At 50.5% G+C, this 21,373-nt stretch overlaps 2 protein-coding genes across 7 annotated transcripts; both read left to right on the top strand.

The window, feature by feature from the left end:
* The first annotated feature begins 789 nt into the window (after positions 1–789).
* JAGN1 (jagunal homolog 1) lies at positions 790–3,761 on the top strand. Of its 2 annotated transcripts, none has more exons than XM_032647412.1 (2): positions 790–1,027; positions 2,818–3,761. In XM_032647412.1, exons 1-2 carry the CDS (start codon positions 939–941, stop codon positions 3,278–3,280), a joined length of 552 nt encoding a protein of 183 aa, XP_032503303.1. In that variant the 5' UTR covers positions 790–938; the 3' UTR covers positions 3,281–3,761. The 2 variants fall into 2 exon arrangements, with proteins under 2 accessions (XP_032503303.1, XP_032503302.1); XM_032647411.1 differs by having other exon boundaries at positions 827–1,183; positions 2,818–3,760.
* On the top strand, positions 901–21,336 carry IL17RE (interleukin 17 receptor E). Of its 5 annotated transcripts, XM_032647397.1 has the most exons (18): positions 9,396–9,424; positions 9,812–9,930; positions 10,129–10,303; positions 10,655–10,670; positions 11,227–11,349; positions 11,970–12,067; positions 12,328–12,487; positions 12,582–12,721; positions 13,633–13,701; positions 14,625–14,691; positions 15,651–15,826; positions 15,907–15,954; positions 16,036–16,084; positions 16,259–16,407; positions 18,628–18,696; positions 19,411–19,462; positions 19,546–19,644; positions 20,133–21,336. In XM_032647397.1, the coding sequence occupies exons 3-18, from the start codon at positions 10,172–10,174 to the stop codon at positions 20,687–20,689; spliced, it is 2,004 nt and encodes a 667-aa protein (XP_032503288.1). In that variant the 5' UTR covers positions 9,396–9,424; positions 9,812–9,930; positions 10,129–10,171; the 3' UTR covers positions 20,690–21,336. The 5 variants fall into 5 exon arrangements, with proteins under 5 accessions (XP_032503287.1, XP_032503288.1, XP_032503286.1 ...); XM_032647395.1 differs by lacking the exons at positions 9,396–9,424; positions 9,812–9,930 and adding an exon at positions 11,059–11,116 and having other exon boundaries at positions 10,242–10,303; XM_032647394.1 differs by lacking the exons at positions 9,396–9,424; positions 9,812–9,930; positions 10,129–10,303 and adding an exon at positions 11,059–11,116 and having other exon boundaries at positions 10,576–10,670.
* Positions 21,337–21,373: the final 37 nt, after the last annotated feature.

The following is a 21,373-nucleotide window of genomic DNA, read 5'->3' as shown; positions in this document are numbered from 1 at the left end:
GTTTTTTCAGATAACAACTTTGAAATTCTTGTTTTATGTATTTTTTTATTGTGGTAAAGTGTACATAACATAAAATTAACGATTTTTAAGTATACAGTTCAGTGGCATGAAGTATATTCATACGGTTGCACAACCATCATCACCACGTTCCTTGGCAACCACTACTCTGCTTTCTGCCTCTGCCTAATTTCTTTTTCTTTCATGGCCTTGACATTTCTTAAAAGTATAGTCCAGTTATTTTGTAGACTGTCCCTCAATTTGAGTTTGTCACCTCTTCATGATTAGATTCAGGTTAAGTATTTTGGGCAAGAATATCACCTCAGTGATGCTGTGTCCTCAAGATTAGCAGGAGGCATAAGGAGTCAGTTTGTCTCACTCCTGGGCAAGTTAACTTGATTACTTAGTTAAGGGGGTGAGTGCCAGGTTTCTCCACTGTAAAGTTACCGTTTCTTCTTGCAAAGATTAATCTGTGGGGAGATATTTTGAGACTTTGAGTGTGAAAGATGCACGCTCTTGGGAAAGTCACAGATCCCTTCCAGGCATCAGTTTCTCCATCTGTGAAGTGGGAACAGAGACGTCTTAAAATCGAATTAGAGTTAAAAAAAGTGTAAGTGCTCGAGAGGCTGGAGTATCAGCTCCCGACCTTGGCAAAAAGAAACACGCGCTAGGGTTTAATTTTCTGCGCGCTCCAAATGCTGGGGAGAGAGGGACAGGGCGGGGCCTGGAAGAAAAGCGTGTGGGTATGTGTGCGCGTGCGCAGGGACGTGACTACAGAGTCGGTCCTCCGGAGACAGAGAGGCCGGAAGTTGTCCTCACAGAACCGCTCGGCTGTTGGGTGGGCGGAGCTGAGGCGGCGCGCTTAGGGTTGGCAGGCATGTTGGCGCTCTAGTCGCTGTAGCTGGTCGGCGTGAGGGGCTCCAGGGCTCTGGGTAGGGAAGATGGCGTCTCGGGCAGGCCCGCGAGCGGCCGGCACCGACGGCAGCGACTTTCAGCACCGGGAGCGCGTCGCCACGCACTACCAGATGAGGTATGAAGTGAGGCGAGGAGCTCGCAGGGCCTGGGACGCGACGCCGGCCCGGCCTCAGGGTCTTGCTCCCCAGCCCGCTCACGCGCACCTGCCAAGTCCCCTCCTCCTGCGACGGCCCGGGGCCGGCCCCCAATCCCGGGAAGCCCCGTCGCTCCTGTGAGTTCCACCCATTGATCCCGCTGTGCCTTGAGGGGTCCGACCCCGCTTGGGCTCCGGTGTCTCGGCGATGCTGGCCCCTCTGTCTGATCTCAGGAACCTGATTTCTAATTGAGCCTCAGTGTGCTTATCTGGCAAGGGAAAATTAATCTACCTTTTCGGTCTTGGTGATGAATTAGTGAGCCAATAATCGCATAAAGAGCGTAGCATAAGATCTAGCACATAAGTCTGTCCAGTACGCGGTAGCTGTTATATTCTGGGTTGTTTTGGGCATTTGGACCTTGAAGTCCGGACTTACTCTGCCTCAAATGAGTTTTATGAAACCCCCCACGTAAGGGATATTTCTACATTCGTTTATTCGTTCAACAAATATTTATTGAGCTTCTACCCATCAGGCATTGTGCTAGGCCCTGAGGATAGAATAGCGAAAGCAGCCCTGGTCTTTGTATTCATGTTATACCTTCAATAAAAAAGTCTATCGACAAACAAAACTGGTCCCTGCCTTCATGGAGCTTGAAGTCTACAAGTGACTGATTCCCCTCCCGCCCCACCTTTCTGCGCTTTCTATAATGAATATTTTTTTTTTTTTTTTTTTTATAATGAATATTTTTTTTAAAATAAAAATTTTTTAGAGATTTTCTTTACTTAAATCCATTGAAGTTTCCCTGAATCTTTTCCACGTCCTTTTCTCCACAGTTTTAAAGAATGACAAGCTCTTTGAAACCTCACTTTATTCTTATCCTTAGACCCTTGTCTAAAGGGCACCTCACAACTCAAGCCAGTGTTTTCATGCCTGTCTAGAGCAGAAACTCTGCTCTATGAAGGTGTGAAGGGGATACATTTAGGACCTGAGAGAATTCAAAGAATAGGAGAAAATATCCTTACTTTAGATGAAAAATGTACTCTAGCTGGAGAAGTACGGGCAGCCTGCGTTGGTTTCCTTGCTGCCAATACCTCCTTCCATAGGCGATCCTCCTATACCACAGTCAGAGTTCTCTTTCATTTTTTTTTTTTGGCCATGCCATGGGGCTTGCAGGACCTTAGTTGCCCGACCAGGGATTGAACCTGTGGCCTTGGCAGTGAAAAGCCAGATTTCTAACCACTGGACCGCCAGGGAATTCCCCAGAGTTCTCTTTGTAAACACAGCCCTGAGTTACTCTTCTGTCTTTAAAGTGACTCAGTGATAGTCTTTGCAACTTCATATCCTGCCACTCCCCTCTCCACCACATTGTCGTCCTTCCACACCAAACCATTTGCTCTCCTGGAACACAAATGCTTATGCCTTTTTGCCTGCATGCTGTTACCTCTGCTTGGAATGTCCATCTCCACCCACGTCTCAGAGCCTAGCTCAGATAACACCCTTGTCCAGACAGCCTTCTCAGTCAACTCATCTCAATCAGAATTCATTACTCCTTCCTGTGATTCCATATATTTTGCAACGTAGATTTACTAGAGTTTTTCCAGTTTGTTTTCTAATTGCTTTTTTCTTCCTGTGTCCCTTGTTCCCAGCCTCCAGGCAGGAACTATACCTTATTCACGTCTGTTTCCCAGTGTCCAGTATAGTTGCCTGACATAGAGTTGGTGGTCAGAAAATTTTGAATGAAAGGTACTTCTCCCTCTGCTCTGCCCCACAGTGTGACCCTCAAGTATGAAATCAAGAAGCTGATCTACGTGCATCTGGTCATATGGCTGCTGCTGGTTGCCAAGATGAGCGTGGGGCACCTGAGGCTCTTGTCGCATGATCAGGTGGCCATGCCCTATCAGTGGGAGTACCCCTATTTGCTGAGCATTGTGCCCTCCCTCTTGGGCCTCCTCTCCTTCCCCCGCAACAACATTAGCTACCTGGTGCTCTCCATGATCAGCATGGGGCTCTTTTCCATCGCTCCCCTCATATATGGCAGCATGGAGATGTTCCCTGCTGCACAGCAGCTCTACCGCCATGGCAAGGCCTACCGCTTCCTCTTTGGTTTTTCTGCCGTCTCTGTCATGTATCTGGTGTTGGTGCTGGTGGTCCAAGTGCACGCCTGGCAGTTATACTACAGCAAGAAGCTCCTAGACTCTTGGTTCACCAGCACACAGGAGAAGAAGCGTAAATGAAGCCTGCTTGATGAACTACTGTGTGAGGTGAAGCCTGGGCCTCCCATCCAGTGGAGTGAGAGGGTAGAGGAGCTGTTCTAAAACCTCCTTCGGTGATTTTGGCGGCTGCGATGTTGGCAACTAGTGCAAACTAGGTCCAAGTTCTGCAAAGCCCCTTCTGTTGCCATCAGCTGGTAGCAAAACTATATTTAATTTACTCCTGGTTGGTGGAACTGGGTGATCAGCAGCTGTGAAACAAATTTCAGCTGGTTGAAGTTGAGATCCTTCTGAGTTTTTCATCCTTGCCTCTTTCTCTCCGCTTCCATCCATCACCCCTTAGCCACCGAGACTGGAGGAGATAGGGAATAAATCACATTCTCCTTCAATCTATGAGTCATGGGGCAGGAAACATTTGAGAGGCTGCTCCCCTTGCAGGCTGTGGTCTCTACTGTGAAGCGTTTTAATTAAAAAGAACCTCAATAAAGTTACAACTGCCTTGTCCCCCCTGTGCTTTGTGTTCGGCATCTGATAGAGTGTGAAAAGTGTGTTGTTTGAGTGGCCTTAGTCACTAGGAGGTACGTAGAGGCTCCCCGAGAAACCTGACAGTGGCGGTGGGGAAGTGAACTGGACATAGGGAACTTAAGTCATAGCTGCAACCCTGCAGCTGATTGGCAGGAACTACTGTGGGCCATACATTTAACCTCCACCTCTCAAACGGTCCGTTCTCATTTATCCAGCTTGGGTTATGGGTTCGTCTTTTGGTTGGATATTCATGTTTATCATTCAGTGTTAACAGTGTTAGTTATGTGTCTAATACTGTTTTATGGTATCCAAAATAATTTTAAAGTATCCTGCAGATAAAAAATTTGCAATCTAGGTGAAACGTAATATCCATGTGAAACAACTAATGAACACAGTATGTCTGGTGTGGATCAGAGAAGTTAAAAATAGAAGTGGGGGGCTTCCCTGGTGGCGCAGTGGTTGAGAGTCCGCCTGCCAATGCAGGGGACATGGGTTTGTGCCCATGTCCGGGAAGATCCCACATGCCGCGGAGTGGCTGGGACCGTGAGCCATGGCCGCTGAGCCTGTGCGTCTGGAGCCTGTGCTCCGCAACGGGAGAGGCCACAACAGTGAGAGACCCGCATACCGCAAAAAAAAAAAAAAAAAAAAAGGGAAAGAGATCTGTGAACTAAAGGCCCTTTCACACATAAAAGTCTGACACGGTACATATTTATTGCATGAAAGATGTGTGTTGGGCTTCCCTGGTGGCGCAGTGGTTAAGAATCCGCCTGCCAATGCAGGGGACATGGATTGGAGCCCTGGTCCGAGAAGATCCCACATGCCACGGAGCAACTAAGTGCGTGCGCTACAACTACTGAAGCCTGCGAGCCTAGGCCTCATGCTCCACAACAAGAGAAGCCACTGCAATGAGAAGCCCGCACACCGCAACAAAGAGTAGCCCCCACTTGCCGCAACTAGAGAAAAGCCCGTGTGCAGCAACGAAGACCCAACACAAACAAAAATAAAAACAAAAACATTAGGTGTGTACTCAGTCTCTATTAGGTACTGGCAGTACTTCTAGGTACACAACCTTTAGATGTCCTGATTATCATTTCAAACTCAGTGTGTCCTAAACTTAACTCTTTGCCTTCTACCTCATATTCATTCCTCTTCCTGCATCCCTGTGTGCAAGTGAGTATACCAAGAATACAGCTCTGGATCATCAAGTCCCTACTATGTGCCATTATTTTTTTCTTTTCTTACTTTATTTTTGGCTGCGTTGGGTCTTTGTTGCTGCACGCGGGCTTTCTCTAGTTGCGGCGAGCGGGGGCTGCTCTTTGTTGTGGTGCGCGGGCTTCTCGTTGCGGTGGCTTCTCTTGTTGGCGGAGCACAGGCTGCAGGTATGCCGGCTTCAGTAGTTGTAGCATGTGGGCTCAGTAGTTGCGGCTTGTGGGCTTTAGAGCACAGGCTCAGTAGTTGTGGCGCATGGGCTTAGTTGCTTCTTGGCATGTGGGATCTTCCTGGACCAGGGCTCAAACCCCTGCTCCCTGCATTGGCAGGCGGATTCTTAACCACTGTGCCACCAGGGAAGCCCAATGTGCCATTATTTTTTGAACAACCAAAATTCCTTAATCCTTTTCAGACATTTCCAAAGTGTGGTTCCAGTGCATCACTCTTGATTTATCTCCTGACACCGTCACTCACACACTGTCTGTCTCAGTCAGGAAAACCTCATGAATCCCCATATTGGTTCCATGTTTTCCCAGTTTCCTTAAAAATTTTCCTTTTCTGCTTTTATACTTCTTTATTACTTATCTTTCAAGACCTAGTTTTATACGGTAATTCTGGAGCCTTCTGGCTACTTCACTTCAAGGAGTGAGGGTTCTTTCTTTGAATTCACGTGGCATTTTAATTTTATCTCTTCTACTGACAGAATTACTAGTTTACATGTCTTTTCCTCACCCCTTGCTCTTTACCTAATGTGCATCATGCACTCTGAATTTATTGAATGAAGTAACTTGTGCTATTGTAGCCTAAAGTCAGAGCAAAGAACTAGAGTGAAGGGTAGGATTTGGATAGCAGAGAGGTGCAGATGGAAATGAGTGGGTAATGGAGTTATGTGCACCAGGCACAGATTGCTGATTTTTAGAGAACCGGGATGTAAATAATTATTAGTGAAAAAAAGAATTTTAAATTTATTTGATTACTAGAATGGTACTTTACAGTCTTGTAGTGCTTTTCAAGACCCATTATGAAGGGACTTCCCTAATGGTGCAGTGGTTGAGCATCTGCCTGCCAATTCAGGGGACATGCGTTCGATCCCTAGTCCGGGAAGATCCCACATGCCACAGAGCAACTAAGCCCGTGCGCTACAACTACTGAAACCCACGCGCCTAGAGCCCGTGATCTGCAACAAGGGTAGCCACCGCAATGAGAAGCCCGGGCACCACAACGAGGAGTAGTCCCCACTCGCCACAACTAAAGAAAGCCCGCAAAAAAAAAAAAAAAAAAAAAAAAGAAAGCCCGCACATAGCAACAAAGACCCAATGCAGCAAAAAATAAATAAAATTAAAAAAAGAAAAGACCCATTCCGAAAATTACTGTCAACATGAAAAGAGAGTCATTTGGTTCATTTTAGTTTTCTGCTTGTTGGCTTGTTGGGATTCTGCTTTTTGGGCTTTCCAATCATTTTTTCCCCCTGCCTCATGGTTGTAGTATTCCCTGAAGTAAACAAGATCCCTTTTGAAAGGGATCTTGATTTAGTGGGAAGAGCACTGTATTTGGATCAGAAGACAAGTTCAAATACCAAGATCAGCCCTGCTAAATTCACAGGATTGTTTTGAAGATCAAATGAGGTAAAATCTTGTGAAGGTGCTTTAAGAACCCTAACACTATACAAATGTGAGGAATGGTTATTAATCCCTGATGTTTACAGAGCTAGAGGGTGTAGACCTTGGAAGAACCCTTAGTGAGCATCTAGTCTATGGGAAAGGCAGTGTGGTATAGTGGAAAGAACAGTTTTTGATATTACACTGACTCTGGTTAGAAATCTAGCCAGGCATTTTGCTACCTTTTGCCTTGAGCAAGATATTTGAGCCTCTGTTTTTATCTAACGTATGGGGATCATAGCATCTACCACCCAGGGTTGTTGTGAGGATTAAATAAAATAATGTATATAAACTGTATAGTACATAGTAGGTGCTTAATAAATATCAAAGTCCCTTCCCTTGATGAGCAGTGTTGGTGTTCCCCTCTCAGATTGGGGGTCCCTTCCTCTTCTCTTAAGCATAACTTCTTGCATCGATATTCTGGAGATTGGTCCCTTCTGGAAGAGCAGGAATAAGAAAGGAACACTTGTGTACTCTTGGTTTTTGTTGGTCTAATTGGTTGGACCTTCTTGCCCAGGGTGCCCAAACAGTAGGCACAGTTGCCGCAACAGACCTTGGGAATCTGGCATTACAGGAAGAGCCTGGAGACGCTGCTGCATTCAGCGTCCATGCATGGGTAAGGCTTTGTCAGGAAGAATGGTTGCCCAAGGACCCCACAGTGTACTCTCTACCTGAGCACGTGTAGGGGCCTGCCAAGACCTCCTGAGCACCTGGCTTGCTCCCCACGTAAAGGTTACTGGAGAGTGAAGTCTGGATCAGCTCATTCAGACACAAACCACAGGTGAGATAGGCCTTGGCCACCTTCCAAAAGGACAGGACTTCTGTGCTGCAGGACTACCACACACCTCTGTTGCCTTTACTCCAGTTGGCCCCCTCCTGTTCCAGCCACAGAAGTACTCCCCCCTTGTTGACACTTGCCAAACAATCCCTACTCTCCTAGAAATCTGATCACTGATGACTCACTCCCGTAAGACCTACTATCCTTTTTTCTTTCCAACTATTACAATTTCTCCCCCCCATGTTGTTAATCCTACCAACTCATCACATTGTTCCATCTAGTACTTCTTTTTTTTTTTTAAAGCCCTTCATGACATCTGTTTTTTTTAAAAAAATATTTATTTATTTGGTTGCACGGGGTCTTAGTTGCAGCAGGCGGGCTCCTTAGTTGTGGCATGAGAACTCTTAGTTATGGCATGCATGTGGAGATCTAGCTCCCTGACCAGGGATTGAACCCACGCCCCCTGCATTGGGAGCGCAGTCTTATCCACTGCACCACCAGGGAAGTCCCCTCATTCTAGTACTTCTGTGGACTACAGGGCCCAGAAACCACAGATCTCCCCAAGCAGTGTGTTCTGACAGAAAGAGCTAGAAAGACACAGGGGTGAGTCTCAGCTCTCCATTTTCTGTTTGGACAAGTTACTTAATCTTCCCAGTGTTTCCAAGTCTATAAGATGTTTGGTAAGACTGACCTCAAGGGTTGTAGTACCAATAATATGAGATAATGTGGGCAAAGCACACAGCCCAGAGCCTGATGATAGGAGTTCAGCAAATTGTGATCTGACCCCCTCCCCCTTCCCCAGGGTGTGCTGGAATTTACCCACTGTGCTTTTTACTTTAAATCCTTTTTGGAACAGGCTCCACAATAAACTAGCAAAACAATAAAATACAGACCTCCTTTTCTCTCTCCTTTCCCCCTTTCTTCTTTCTTCCTCTGCCTTTTCTTTGTGGTCCTTTTCTTCCCTTTCTGTTCTTTATTTCACGTGTGTATGTGTCTGTTATTTCTTTTCTGCTTCACCTACCATACCTTAGCCAGGGTCAGGGAGCAGTTAACCAAGTATTTTCACTGTGAGAATCAAATCAGAAGATAAAAGGAGTCAAAAGAGAAAAGTATTCTAGAATGGAGCCAAGTTTCTCACTTCACGCCCCCAGCGTTAGAAAACACATTATCGGTATAGATCTAAACCATTGTGGGCTAGGTGAAATTTAGGGGGAAGACTCCCTAACCTGTCTTTAGTATGGCCAGATCACCCTTTTCTCCCTTCACATCTTACTGATTTGTTTGCAGTGATGGACTTCAAGGTCAAAAGACAGAACTGTGTCAGGCAGGCCCTTTTGGGTTCCCAGAAGCAGAGGGGGATGAGGCAGTGGGAGGAGAGGCCATAAGGATGGTAGAAAGAGAAATGAACTGTGAGAGGATGGCAGAATTGGAGCTCCTTGGGCTAGAGACCTTGACCAAATCATTCTCCTTTCTGCTTCCTTATTTCTCTCTTTATGAAATGAATAATTATCACCTGTCTTGTAAGGCGGTTAGGAGGATCAAATATGAAAGTGCTCATGAAATGTGAAATAGTTAAACTGCTGCTTAGATGAAACGTCATAATTTACATTTATTCAACTACAGAGCACCTATTTCACGACATCCATTGCTAGGCACTGGAAAAACAAAGATAAGAAAGGGTCTTTCTAAGAAACTCAAAAGCTAGAGGTTATTTTTAGGATAATGGGTACAATGGGGTCTTTAGACAGTGGACCTAAAGACTTAAGAACTAGAATTGGCCTAAAGATAGGTATGATCAAGCTACTGAAAGTGCAGAGGGATAATAACAGTCTCAACATACCTTCAGTAGGTGTGCCCCAAACTTTCTACGGTGTGTGTCACCAAGGTGAGGGCTGAAGCAGTTCAAATGCTCCATGAGCAGGAGGAAGCCATGGGACGACGTGGAGGGTCCCCTCAGAGAATGGAGCCTCTTCAGTATCGGAAACCACAGGAAACCAGGTCAATGCGTGGGGCCCACTCCCTCAGCTCCAGGGCTCAGCTATGAGACCTGCGGCTTCCTGAGCAGACTGTACTGATGAGTGGATCCTGGAAGCTGGAGGCCCTTTGGCAGAAGTGCTGGAACTGGCCAACGGGTAGAGAGAGAAAGCTGGACCCTAGTCCTGAAAGTCAGCCAGGTGGGAGCCAGGATGCACAGGGGGACATGTGAGGTTTACGTGCTTTTTTGTTCTGCCCACCTCTAAGTGGTGCATCAGTCACCTCGGTCTCCAGCACCCACTGCAGAGAAGTGCTTCATGGCTCTGTCAGTCTTTTAAGTGAGAGGATGAAGCACATGTCCAGGGGAGATTCAAGGCCAGGAGCACGCTAAGGGGCGGGTCTGATCTGCAGGGTGTTGCAGGAGTAGGAGGAGTTACGAAGTGGGTGCAGCCGCCATCCATCCCCCTGACCCTGTGCCGGCCTCTTGCCTGTTATTTCTCTGCCAGAGCAGGAGCCCCCTTGCCCTCCAGGTAGGGGAGTAGGGTTTTCTGGGGGGCAAGTGTCCTTCAGTCCCTCCACTTGGAGGAGAAGGAATGTGGCCTGGCTGGCTGGTTGGGCTTGAGGAGGAGCTTTGGGGCAGGGCGGGGCAGGGGCAGGCTGAGGCGAGGGCTCCTGCTGGCACTGCACTCCCTGCTGCTGCACGGCAAGGCCCTGCCACCCACCTTCAGGAGGCGCAGCCATGTTCTGGATACCCTGATCCCTCGGAAGCCCATGGGGAGCACCGGACTGGCAGCCCTGCTCCTGCCTCTCGTCCAGCTGCTCCTTGGCCTGTCTGCCTCTGCTAGTATTGGCTGCCCCTACCTTCCCAGCTGGAGCACCCTCTGTCTGCTGGCGTCCCACATGGTAAGGTGTGCCTGCTGCTGCTGGGTGGGGACACCTGGCTGGCACAGGCTGGTACAGCTCCCCACTCTCCGCCTGTCCTTTCCTGCTACCCAAGTCCCTGAGCTCTGGTGGCAGCCTCAGTGTGTTCTCTACATCGTCTTGAAGGGATGGATAGTCAAGGTCCTGGTGCACTGAGGGCCTGGGCAGGGTGGAGCTGGGAAGAAAAGCGCCAGAGTGGATGGGCTATTGGCTTCTGCAGACCCCGAAATTAGGTGATGTGAGGCAAAGACCCCAGGGAGAATGCTCCTCGTGGGAATACCTACTAACTATACTTCTGTCCTTTCTTTTCCCTATTGGGCCCTGTGCCTTCAGGATGACAGTTTCACTGGTGAGTCTCATTCCCTGCCCTGCTCCTCTTCCCCATTCTCCCATTCTAATTTTTGGTTCTCAACCTGGGAAGTAGCATAGTATCAAAGAAAAAACACAAGGTGAGCCTGGATTTGCGTTGTAATTCTGCCGCATACTCCATGCATGGCTTCAGGCAGTGCACGGTTTCTGAAGGGTATAGCAGTGCGGCAGAAATGATTATACAATGAAAACAGCTGTCCCTGAGCTGTGGGGAGGATTAAATGAGAGCCAGGTAAGTCTCCAGGCACTCTCCCTTAATTGGTCCCTCAGCAGTCAGTAATACAACAATGATCCTTCCTGTTTTAGGGTACATTTTGTTATACTTCGTAAGGCATTTTCCCACGTATCATGTTACTTGATCTTGACAGCAGCTCCACTTTATGAATGATGAAGCTGAGACTTAGAGGAGTCTGTAACTTGCCCCAGGTCAGTCGGCCAGGATGTAAGTGGCAGAGCTCAGCCTCAAGTCCAACTTTTCTGAGGCAGGAGGGAACTCCTGGGACCTTACCATTTGATTTCCTTTTCATCTTTCACAGGAAGGTCTGCCCAGATTCCTCGCCATACCCTATCGGCCTTTCCCCCCTCCCCAAAGCCTTGGCGTGCTTGGCTCTGCCACTGCCCCTGCTGTTGGTGCCTGCATCTGGTGTCAGATCCTTCGGGTATGAGAAACAGTCCTTTGGGCCATTCTTAGTGGAGATTGGAATTGGGGGAATTTGGGGGGGCCCCTAGGCTGACGCTAGTAAAACATATCCTACTAGAAGAGATGTTTGTCCTGTTGTCGACCTCAGCAGAGAGTTAGGCCCTCCTAAAAGAGCACACACCATGATTGATATTTGTGAGTTCAGTTGTATCGTTTTGTGAAGGTGTTTCTCCTTTCAGCTGGTACCAATTCTTGGGATTAAAATGTTTTAGTTCTATGAGTTTACTATTTTTACCTTCTATCTGTAAAGTAAGATCTGTCTTATTCAACTCTACATTTTCATTGCCTAGCTCAGTGCCTGGGGCATACTAAATGCCCACATACTGCTTAAGAATTGACAGTTTTTAATTGTTCACTGTTATAAATAATGCTACCATGAACATCTTTGTATATACATAGTTTTTCTCTACTTAAGAAGAGAAAAGGCTTTTTTGATTGTATCATAACTTAGGACTAAAGAAGTTTGCGATCATTACCCTCCCTGATCTAAAATGACTGACTGTCCAACACTGGGTCACATCTCCAGGTAGCGGAGGGGCCGTGAAGGGCTGGATAGTAAATGTGTCCTTCCCTGTGCAGGTCTTCAGTGGGACTGGCTCCACCTCCTGGTGCAGAAATCCAAAAAGTCTTACAAGTTCCGGTTCTGTAGGAGGCACACGATGCCAGCATCTGCTCAGGTACTCTCCCTGCCAGTTCCGGCCCTTCCCTATACCCCACAGCCCTTCTCTTTCTGGCTTCTCATTCTGTTCTCCAGCCATAAAAGAGATGGAAAGAGTGGAGCTCAAGAAGACTATTCTGTCCATTACACAGTTAGGGACACTGAGCCTTAAAGGTTGAGCAGCTCGCCTGTGGTGCCCTGGATTCCAGAGACAGGAATAGAAGCCAGAGTTCCTGATTCCTGGCCTGAGACCAGCCCAGCCTTGCTCTCTGCCTGCAGAGGAAGCTGCTAAGTAGCCGTTGCCTGTCTGAGAAGGGCCATCACATCTCCGTCCCCTCCCCAGACACCTCCCACAAGGGGCTGCGTTCCAAAAGAACCCAACCTGCAAATCCAGAGAAAGGGGAAGTTCTCTCCAAACGTGGCTCACAAAGGCTTGGAGGTAGGCACATCGTGTGACTGGAGATGGTGGAGCCAAGTAGTGGTACCTGTGCTAAGGCCAAAAGACAAGGCCACCAAGTCCCCCTTCTCCCCAGGGCCTGAGTTCTCCTTTGACTTGCTGCCTGAGGCACGGGTTATTCAAGTGACCATTCCTCCAGGCCCTGAGGTCAGTGTGCGTCTTTGCCACCAGTGGGCACTGGAGTGTGAGGAGCTGAGCCGTCCCTTTGATGCCCAGGTATGGAGGGCCATCTGCCTGTAAAAGCCAAATCACACAGGGCTGGAGTGAAAGGACCTACCCATTATACAGATGGGGAGACTGAGTCCCAGAGAGAGGTGGTGATTGTCCAAGACTTCCTTACAAGTCTGAAGTGCCTAGCATGAAGACTTCTTTGGTCTAGGCAGAGAACGCAGGGGGCCTTGTCTCCTGGCAGGAGAGGAAGGAAAGGGCAGGCAGAGACCTGCGCCAGCCATGAATGCCTAGCAGAGAAATGGATATGGCACTTACCCCCAGTGAGGACCCTCAGTGAGATTCAGGTTGCATTAAGAGGACTTTTCAGTTCCCCCAAGAAGCTGTTCTCCTGAGAAAATAACAAAATGGTCACATCTGTCTTGGTACCCTTCCATCTCCCTCCCTTTTGTCACTGCTCCTCAGAGAATGAGATGTCCCCTATTCTTCCAGCCTAGGCCCTGACACTCCACCTCAACCTCCAGTTGTCACGGATGCCCTTGTATACAGTTGGTACCATTTGAAGGGACTGGTGCTGTACCCGAGTCCCTCAGTTCTCCACATTTAAAATGGCGATGATGCCTCCCAAGATCACCATGATGCTAGCATTTAATTAATTGAGTTGGTGCTTCTAGCACCTAGCACTCCCCCTGGCATATAGTAGGGGCTCAATAAATGTATATTCCTTTCCCCATCTCCTCACCACTCCCCTCATTCCATATATTGAGACACCTAGAGCAGATGGTCAGATTACAGGGCAGAGCCGCCCTGAGAAGAAATGTCTCAAAGAAATGTCTCAGATAAGAGGAAAAGTAGGGTATGTGGTGACCAAGGTCCCAGTTTTCTCCTGCCGTTTTCCAGGGTGCCTCTGCTCTTTCTCAGGCCCCTCTTCTTCTCTTCCTTTGCTGCTTTGTCCACAGAAAATTGTGTCTGGGGGCTGCACTGTAGACCTGCCTTATGAATTCCTTCTGCCCTGTCTGTGCATCGAGGTGAGCAGAGGAAAAGGTGTGGGTGGTCCATGGCTTCACTCCTAGGCCACCCAGATAGCACCATTGGTCAAGCATATCTCCACTAAGTCAGGTTTTAAAAGGGCTGATGTTAACGAGATGCTAGGGAAGACTGGTGCCAGCCTGACAGTGAGCCACACACAGAGCCAGGGATGGAGGTGTCCTGCTGACCATGGCACATTCCTGGGGGTGGGTCCAACCTCAGCCCCACCCAGACCCAGCTTGCCTTTGTTGAGACCCGACCTCAGCCCACAGAGGCAGAATAGACAGCTGCCTTCACTGGGTGTTCTGAGCTGTCACAGTGGGGGCTCGTGGCCACTGCAAGGCTCCATATGGCCCCAGAAGTCTCACCCCCACTAGCCCTGCGTGGAAGTCCTCCTCCTCTCCTTGTAAGACTGAGGTGCCTAGCATTAAGACTTCTTTGGACTAGACAGGAAAGGCGGAGGCCTTGTCACCCAGGAGGAGACAAAAGGGAGGGTGCAGGCAGAGACCTGGAGTGGGGAGCACCTGCCAGGGGGATAACATTGGGTGTTGGGCTTTCAGAGGGAGGGGCCCTATGGGGCACTCAGCGCCTTAGGAATCGCTGAGAGTGGAGGCCAGGGAAGGCCAAAGTTGAGGAATGTGGACCTCATGATTTGCCTCTTTGTGGGGATACGTTCTCCTCTCCGGGAGAAGAGGACTCAGCCCCTCACCCACTGATCTTGCTCCTATAGTCTGGGGTTCCTCCCTGAGTGCCAAGTGCCACCCACCGTTGCCCACACCCCACACTTCTTCCCCTCCTCGGTGCCCTGCCAGCTCAGGCAGCTTGCATCTGGGCAAGGTCAAGCCAGAATGAGTTTCAAGTCTGAGTGATGTAGGGAAAGCCATTCCTCTGACCCTTCTTCCCTCCTCCCCTGTCCCCACAGGTGTCCTACCTGCAAGAAGACACCGTGAGGCACAAAAAGTGTCCCTTCCAGAGCTGGCCTGAAGCCTGTGAGTGCTACTCATGTGACTCTTGTGCATGCACAGCTTCTCTCTGTCTCTCTCTCCCCCACAAACGTACACGTACATGCACATACACACACACGCACTTGCACACCCTCTACACCTGTGTTGGAGAAAGTCCCCAGAAGGCATGCAGGCACTTTCTCTGGAGTCAGTGGGGGCAAGTCATGGGCTACCATGTCTAGCAATCAGCCTGCCAATAAATCAGAGCATTGAACATTGTACTAGCACTGTTCAGAAATATCCACCCCAGGAGGTAATGTCCTAAGAAGGTGGACCAGAGGACACGGGCTCACACCCCAACTCTGCCACTTACTCTTCTCTGAGCCTCAGTTTCCTCATCTGTAAACTAATGATACTTGTCCTGCCTCACTTTCCAACTCCTTGTGAGGCTGGAGTTCAATATTATATGCGAAAGTGGTCGGTGACATCTATGCACGCTGTTGAGCCCAACTTGCAGAGACAGGATTCTCAAACGTGACAGATGAATAGCTCACAGCATCCTATGGTCCAGGGCAGGGTGCTAATTAAGGAATAGGCTGTAAGGCGTGAACTCAGGGGAGGGAGAAGCCCATGACGGCTGTCCATGAGTAGAAAAGGTCTCCTAAAGGGAGTGACACCTGAGCTGGGCTCAGAAAATGCGCAGGATTTAGAAAGGAGAGAAGGGAGGGGAAAGCATTCCTGATTCTGAGAGGAACATAAGCAAAGATATGAAGATTTTGAGTTTGGGGAGCAGCAAGGGGTTGGCCAGAATGGAGGTGCAGGAAGGAGAGGAGACAGCTAAATAGAAGAGGCAACAGGAGGGGCAGGAGGAGGCATGCTCGTTTATCAGGCACCTAGGCAGACCAGGGCTGTGCCAGGCTCCCTCACAACTATCATCTCCCGATGCTCTGGGGATGGGGCTCAGGCCTCCTGGGCCTCACTCTCTGCCCCTGCTGCCTGCCCAGATGGCTCAGACTTCTGGGAGTCGGTGAGCTTTACTGACCACAGCCAGCACAGCCAGATGGTCATGGCCCTGACACTCCGCTGCCCACTGAAGCTGGACGCCTCCCTCTGCCAGAGGCGGGGCTGGCACACCCTCTGCGAAGACGTCCCCAATGCCACGGCTCGAGAGTCAGAGGGGGTGAGACGGCCTCCCTAGGACCTGGGTGGGCAGGGCTGGGGCCCAGGGCCCTGCTCCCTAACTCCCTTCTCCCACCACAGTGGTATGTCTTGGAGAAGGTGGACTTGCACCCCCAGCTCTGCTTCAAGGTACAAGCATGGGCAACATGGGAGGGGGAAGGGTGTGCATGGTGCCTGGAGCTTGCTGACTTGCCATCTTGGATTTCTCAGTTCTCTTTTGGAAACAGCAGCCACGTTGAATGCCCCCACCAGACATTCGGTGAGCCAATAAGTGACCCTGGCTGGGACCCCTTCCCACCATTTCACCCTCATGCAACTGTGGCAAAGCCAAACTCTATCCCTGCCCTGACTTCTCTGTTAACTGCAGCCCGGCTTCTATCACCTCCCACAAACCATCATCTATTACATGATGCCCTTTCCTACCCCCTGGCAGCCCCATCCTGGAACGTGAGCATGGATACCCAGGCCCAGCAGCTGGTCCTTCACTTCTCCTCAAGGATGCCCGCCACCTTCAGTGCTGCCTGGAGCCACTCAGGCTTGGGGCAGGACAGCATGGTGCCCCCTGTGTACAACGTCAGCCAGGTATGGCCTAGCCAGGGCTTGGCCCCCACTAGAACCTGTTGATTAGAGCACAGCAGGTGGAGGCAAGCAAATCTCTTACAACATCTGGTTATTTATTTACTTGGCCAGGCTTTGTTCAGCTGCCTCCTCTGCCAGTCATTGGGGTCTTCAATGGAGCAGTTTCTAATCCTTTTCTTTTTTATTTTTTATAAATTTATTTTTATTTATTTATTTTTGGCTGTGTTGGATCTTCGTTGCTGTGCGCGGGTTTTCTCTAGTCGCGGCGAGTGGGCTCAGTAGTTGTGGCTCACGGGCTCAGTAGTTGTGGCTCACGGGCTTAGTTGCTCCGCAGCATGTGGGATCTTCCCAGACCAGAGCTCGAACCCGTGTTCCTTGCATTGGCAGGCAGATTCTTAACCACTGCGCCACCAGGGAAGTCCCTCTAATCCTTTTCGATTTTGAACCTACAGGGATAAACAGAGACAAGAGACTGGCCCTCCCACTCCCAGCTGTTCTCTGGCCCACTCGAACTCCCACCACATTTTATATTGATGCCTTCTCTTGAACCAGCTGTCCTCTACCACTACTCTCCTGCCTTCCTCCACAAGGCTCCTGGCAGACGTTCTCTATCTTTGGGAGGCAGAGCCCCAGGAGGCTGAAGTGCTCTTCGCAGAATACTGTAAACTACTGACAGATTTAACTCTATCATGTGAACTAACAGCAGTTTGACTAGCAGACTCTCTTCTGTGTATCTGACATAAAAACCACCATCAAATGTATCCGCAAAACCACAGCACCAAGCTGACTAAGCATAGCTAGCTTGTTTCAGTTCTTTCTTACTTACATGCAGCTTGTTTATTTGTTTTGTATTCTGTGAGGGCTCCCAAGCCTACAGGTGGTAGGAAATGCTTAAGATTTAAGACGAAACCATGCTTAAGATTTACGACAAAGTCATGTGGGATAACTTAAGATTGAGAGCTAAATCCATGGACTCATTTATTTTTGTGAGCTGAGAACGTCATTGAGTTTCACCACGATTTGAGAGCCACTGCATCAGCACCTGCTCACAGCTGGCTGGAGAATGGGGTCTGGGGCAGGGCTGGGGTCTGGGGCAGGTGGTGGAGGGTGTTCCCAAAGGGTGGAGACTGATCAGCTCTCCAACCAGCACCCAGAGCACAGGGTGAAGCCACACCCTTGCCTGTGGACAGATGGCAGTCAGTTCAGCATGCATTTATTGAGTGCCTACTCTGTTCCCACTCTGTATGAGGCCCTGGGAGATACAAGAAAAGTATATAACACAGTCTGCCCCTAAGGAGTCCATAATGTAATAACAGCTACTACTACTAAATGAATACACATTGCACTGTGTATTTTTTAATATTTATTTATTTATTTATTTTGGCTGTGCCGTGTCTTAGTTGCGGCACATGGGATCTTTTAGTTGCAGCATGTGACTTCTTAGTTGCGGCCTGTGGACTCTTAGTTGTGGCATGCAGACTTTTAGTTGCCTGCATGCAGGATCTAGTTTCCTGACTAGGGATGGAACCCGGGCCCCCTGCATTGGGAGCGTGGAGTCTTACCCACTGGACCACCAGGGAAGTCCCTGTACTTTGTATTATAAAGGGGGTTCACCTGCATATTCCCATTTGATGCTTTCAGTAACCCAGTAAAACAAGGATTATTATCTGTCACACACAAATGAAGAAACTAAGGCTCAAGGAGAAAGGAAGTCTCTCTCCATGCAAAGATCCCACAGCTAGGAACCACAAAGGCAATAGTTAAGCCTGACTTTGTTAGCTGTGGTCTCCTGACTCTACAACTTACGTTCTTTCCAATGGACAAGCTGCCCCTTCAGGTGCGCAGAACAGAGAAGGGAGGCAGCATATAATTAGCCTCCTGGTTTGTGAGCTGCTAGAGGACAGAGACAATGTCCATGCCCGCCTTGTCTCCTCAGGGGCTGGCACAGAGTAGGCACCCAGAGTATGTTTGTTGACGAGTGCCTGATTGCCTGATTAATGTTTATCTGTGCAGCAGTTCAGATCTGGGAACGATCAGCGGGATCTGGGAATGAAGCCTGGGAAGGCTTCTTGTCAGGGGTGGCACTTGGCCCTAAGCCTGGGTAGGCTTTGGGTAGGGGTGGTAGGTAGAAAGGAGGAACACAGCAATGGGCAAAGACTCAGGGGCTGGACAGAGCCAGATCTGCCTCTATGGGGACAGTCATTCTGCTCTTTTTTCCCACAGACTCAGGGCTCAAGCTCAGTGACACTAGACCTCATCGTTCCCTTCCTGAGGCCAGGGGGCTGTGTCCTGGTAAGGAATCCTGCCCTCACTCTGCTGCATATACCCCCCTGTCATCTATACCACAGGTGACACATGGGGCAAATCCAGTCCATAAAAATGTTTGACTCGGCCAGCACGGTGTTCAAAATTGGAATTAGTTGCCACCACTTAAATATTGGGAGATGTCACATTTTAAAAAGTTGATTTCCGGCATCTCTTGAAAAAAATCAGAAAACCTGGTGCTTTGTTTCCACGTTCAGGCATGGTGATCATGGGCTGGAGCTCAGTGGTGTCTGATTACTTCAGTCAGAGCCTGTGCCTTCCACGTCCTCATGGATGCTCTGGTTAACTTTGGGTTTACTTCCTTTCTTTTTTGATGTGGACCATTTTTTTAAAGTCTTTATTGAATTTGTTACAATATTGCTTCTGCTTTATGTTTTGGTTTTTTGATCCTGAGGCATGTGGCATCTTAGCTCACTGACCAGGATTGAACCCGCACCCCCTGCATTGGAAGGCAAAGTCTTAACCACTGGGCCGCCAGGGAAGTCCCTGGGTTTACTTTCTGAGTTTGCCACTCTTGACCTTGTTCTGTGCCCAGCCAGAGCTGGACCAGACACAAACCCTGTGCTGGAGGAATTCCCTATCCAGGGGGATTCCCCTTCACTATCCCCATGCCTTATTCAACTTCCCCTGGGAGGAGGGTTTACCCTGGCTTACAGGGATTGGGGGGCTCTGTGCCCTCAGGTGTGGAGGTCAGATGTCCAGTTTGCCTGGAAGCACCTCCTGTGTCCGGATGGTGAGTTCTTGGGAGGGGGAGGGGGAGTGAGAGGGAGGTTGGGCACTGAGGAGCCGGGCTTGGCCTCACCCTTCTTGACTCAGTCTCTCATAGGCTCCTGGGGCTCTTGATCCTGGTACTGCTGGCCTTCACCACCCTACTGGGTGTTGTTCTGGTGCTCACCTGCCAGCGCCCACTGTCAGGTAAGCTCACTGGGGGTAACCTGGGGATTCAGACTTCCTTGGCTCCTAGGCCAGTTGCCCCCATCCCTCCCCCGCCCAGGCTCCCTTCCGAAAGAGCCTTGTCCCTGCCGCTGCACCCCCTTGTCTGTTACCGAAGGCGGTGAGTCTCATGCCCCCTAGTGGGAAGGAATGGTTAAGGCAGGGCAAAGGTCCTTCTGCAGGTGGTTCACTGCACCAGTCTCTAGGCCAGACGCTAGTGGGGCGGAAATCCAGCCTGCGCTGCACCTGGCGCCCTAGCCCTCTCCTCTTCCTGGGCACCTTTATCTAATTAGCCCAAAGGCGCCCTATAGGCCTGTAGGCTAAAGCTGCCTTGGGTACCCATCCCCAGCGCAGATGAAGAAAGGGGTGGTGGTGGAGTTAACCGTATCATGTAGCCCTGAGGCCTGGGAGGAAAGGGCTGGGCTGTCCCTTAACCCCCCCACCCTGTTCATCTGTTGCTCCACCCCCAGGCCCAGGTCGAGCGCGGCCGGTGCTGCTCCTGCACGTGGCGGACTCCGAGGCGCAGCGGCGCCTGGTGGGAGCGCTGGCTGAACTGCTGCGGGCCGCGCTGGGCGGCGGGCGCGACGTGATCGTGGACCTGTGGGAGGGCACGCGGGTGGCGCGCGTGGGCCCGCTGCCGTGGCTCTGGGCGGCACGGGCGCGCGTGGCGCGGGAGCGGGGCACCGTGCTGCTGCTGTGGAGCTGCGCCAGCCCGAGCCCCGCCGGCGGCCCGGATGCCCGCGCCGCACCCCTGCGCACCCTGCTCCGCGCCGCCCCGCGCCCGCTGCCGCTGCTCGCTTACTTCAGTCGCCTCTGCGCCAAAGGCGACATTCCTCCGCCCCTGCGCGCCCTGCCCCGCTACCGCCTGCTTCAAGACCTGCCGCGCCTGCTGCGGGCGCTGGACGCGCGGACTTCTACTCAAGCCACCAGCTGGGGCCGCCTCGCGGCCCGGCCGTGCCTGCGGGGTCGCGTGGAGCTGTGCCGCCAGCTGGAACGCGAGGCCGCCAAACTTGCCGATCAAGGCTGAGCAGAGCTCACCGCAGTCCAGATGTCTGTGGCCGCAGGCCTAGGGGCACTGGCTGGAAGCCCCGAATGAGGCTTCTACCCTGGAATCGTTGGATGCCTCCTAGGGGCCACTGGCCACAAAGCCTTACGCTACCTCCCAGCCCAGGAGCGGGGCATCACACTCACTGTCCCAGCCCGTTCCCCACGTTCCCCCAGGGTCCAGTCTCTTCCTCATGCTTATGCTTGAGGGTTCTCTCCCTCAGAGCCCCCAGGGAGAGTCACTCTTTCCTGGGAACTCCTCTGACCTCAGTGCTGTTGTGAGTGGGGGATCGTCCCACTTCCTCTCTCCGAAATTCCAGAGAATAGTCATCTGCACGTGCTCCAGTCCAGGCCAGAGAGGTTGGGACAGGGGTTGGGGAGGCAGGAGACATGGCAGCTCTGAGTGGGAGGTGGCTGCAGAGGGGGTGGGGGGACAGAAACCCCTTTGGGAGCCAGGGATCTCCCTTTTCCAGACCGGGGCCCTGCCCAGAGTGGGAGGAAGGGAGGGAGGGAGGGCTCTGGACCCAGGGAAGGAGGCTTTGGCCCTGGGTGATGGGGGCAAAGGTGGGACAATGGAGACTGAGATAGAGAAAGTTGAATAAAGGTGAACATGATGGATAAACTAAGAAACACAAGGTGCTTTTCCAGTGTGCCCGGGGTGCTGAGT

Source organism: Phocoena sinus, chromosome 11, assembly GCF_008692025.1.
Source record: "Phocoena sinus isolate mPhoSin1 chromosome 11, mPhoSin1.pri, whole genome shotgun sequence".
NCBI classification, from domain to species: domain Eukaryota; kingdom Metazoa; phylum Chordata; class Mammalia; order Artiodactyla; family Phocoenidae; genus Phocoena; species Phocoena sinus.
The sequence above is the reverse complement of the archived record's forward strand: the minus strand, read 5'-3'. Positions and strand labels throughout refer to the sequence as shown.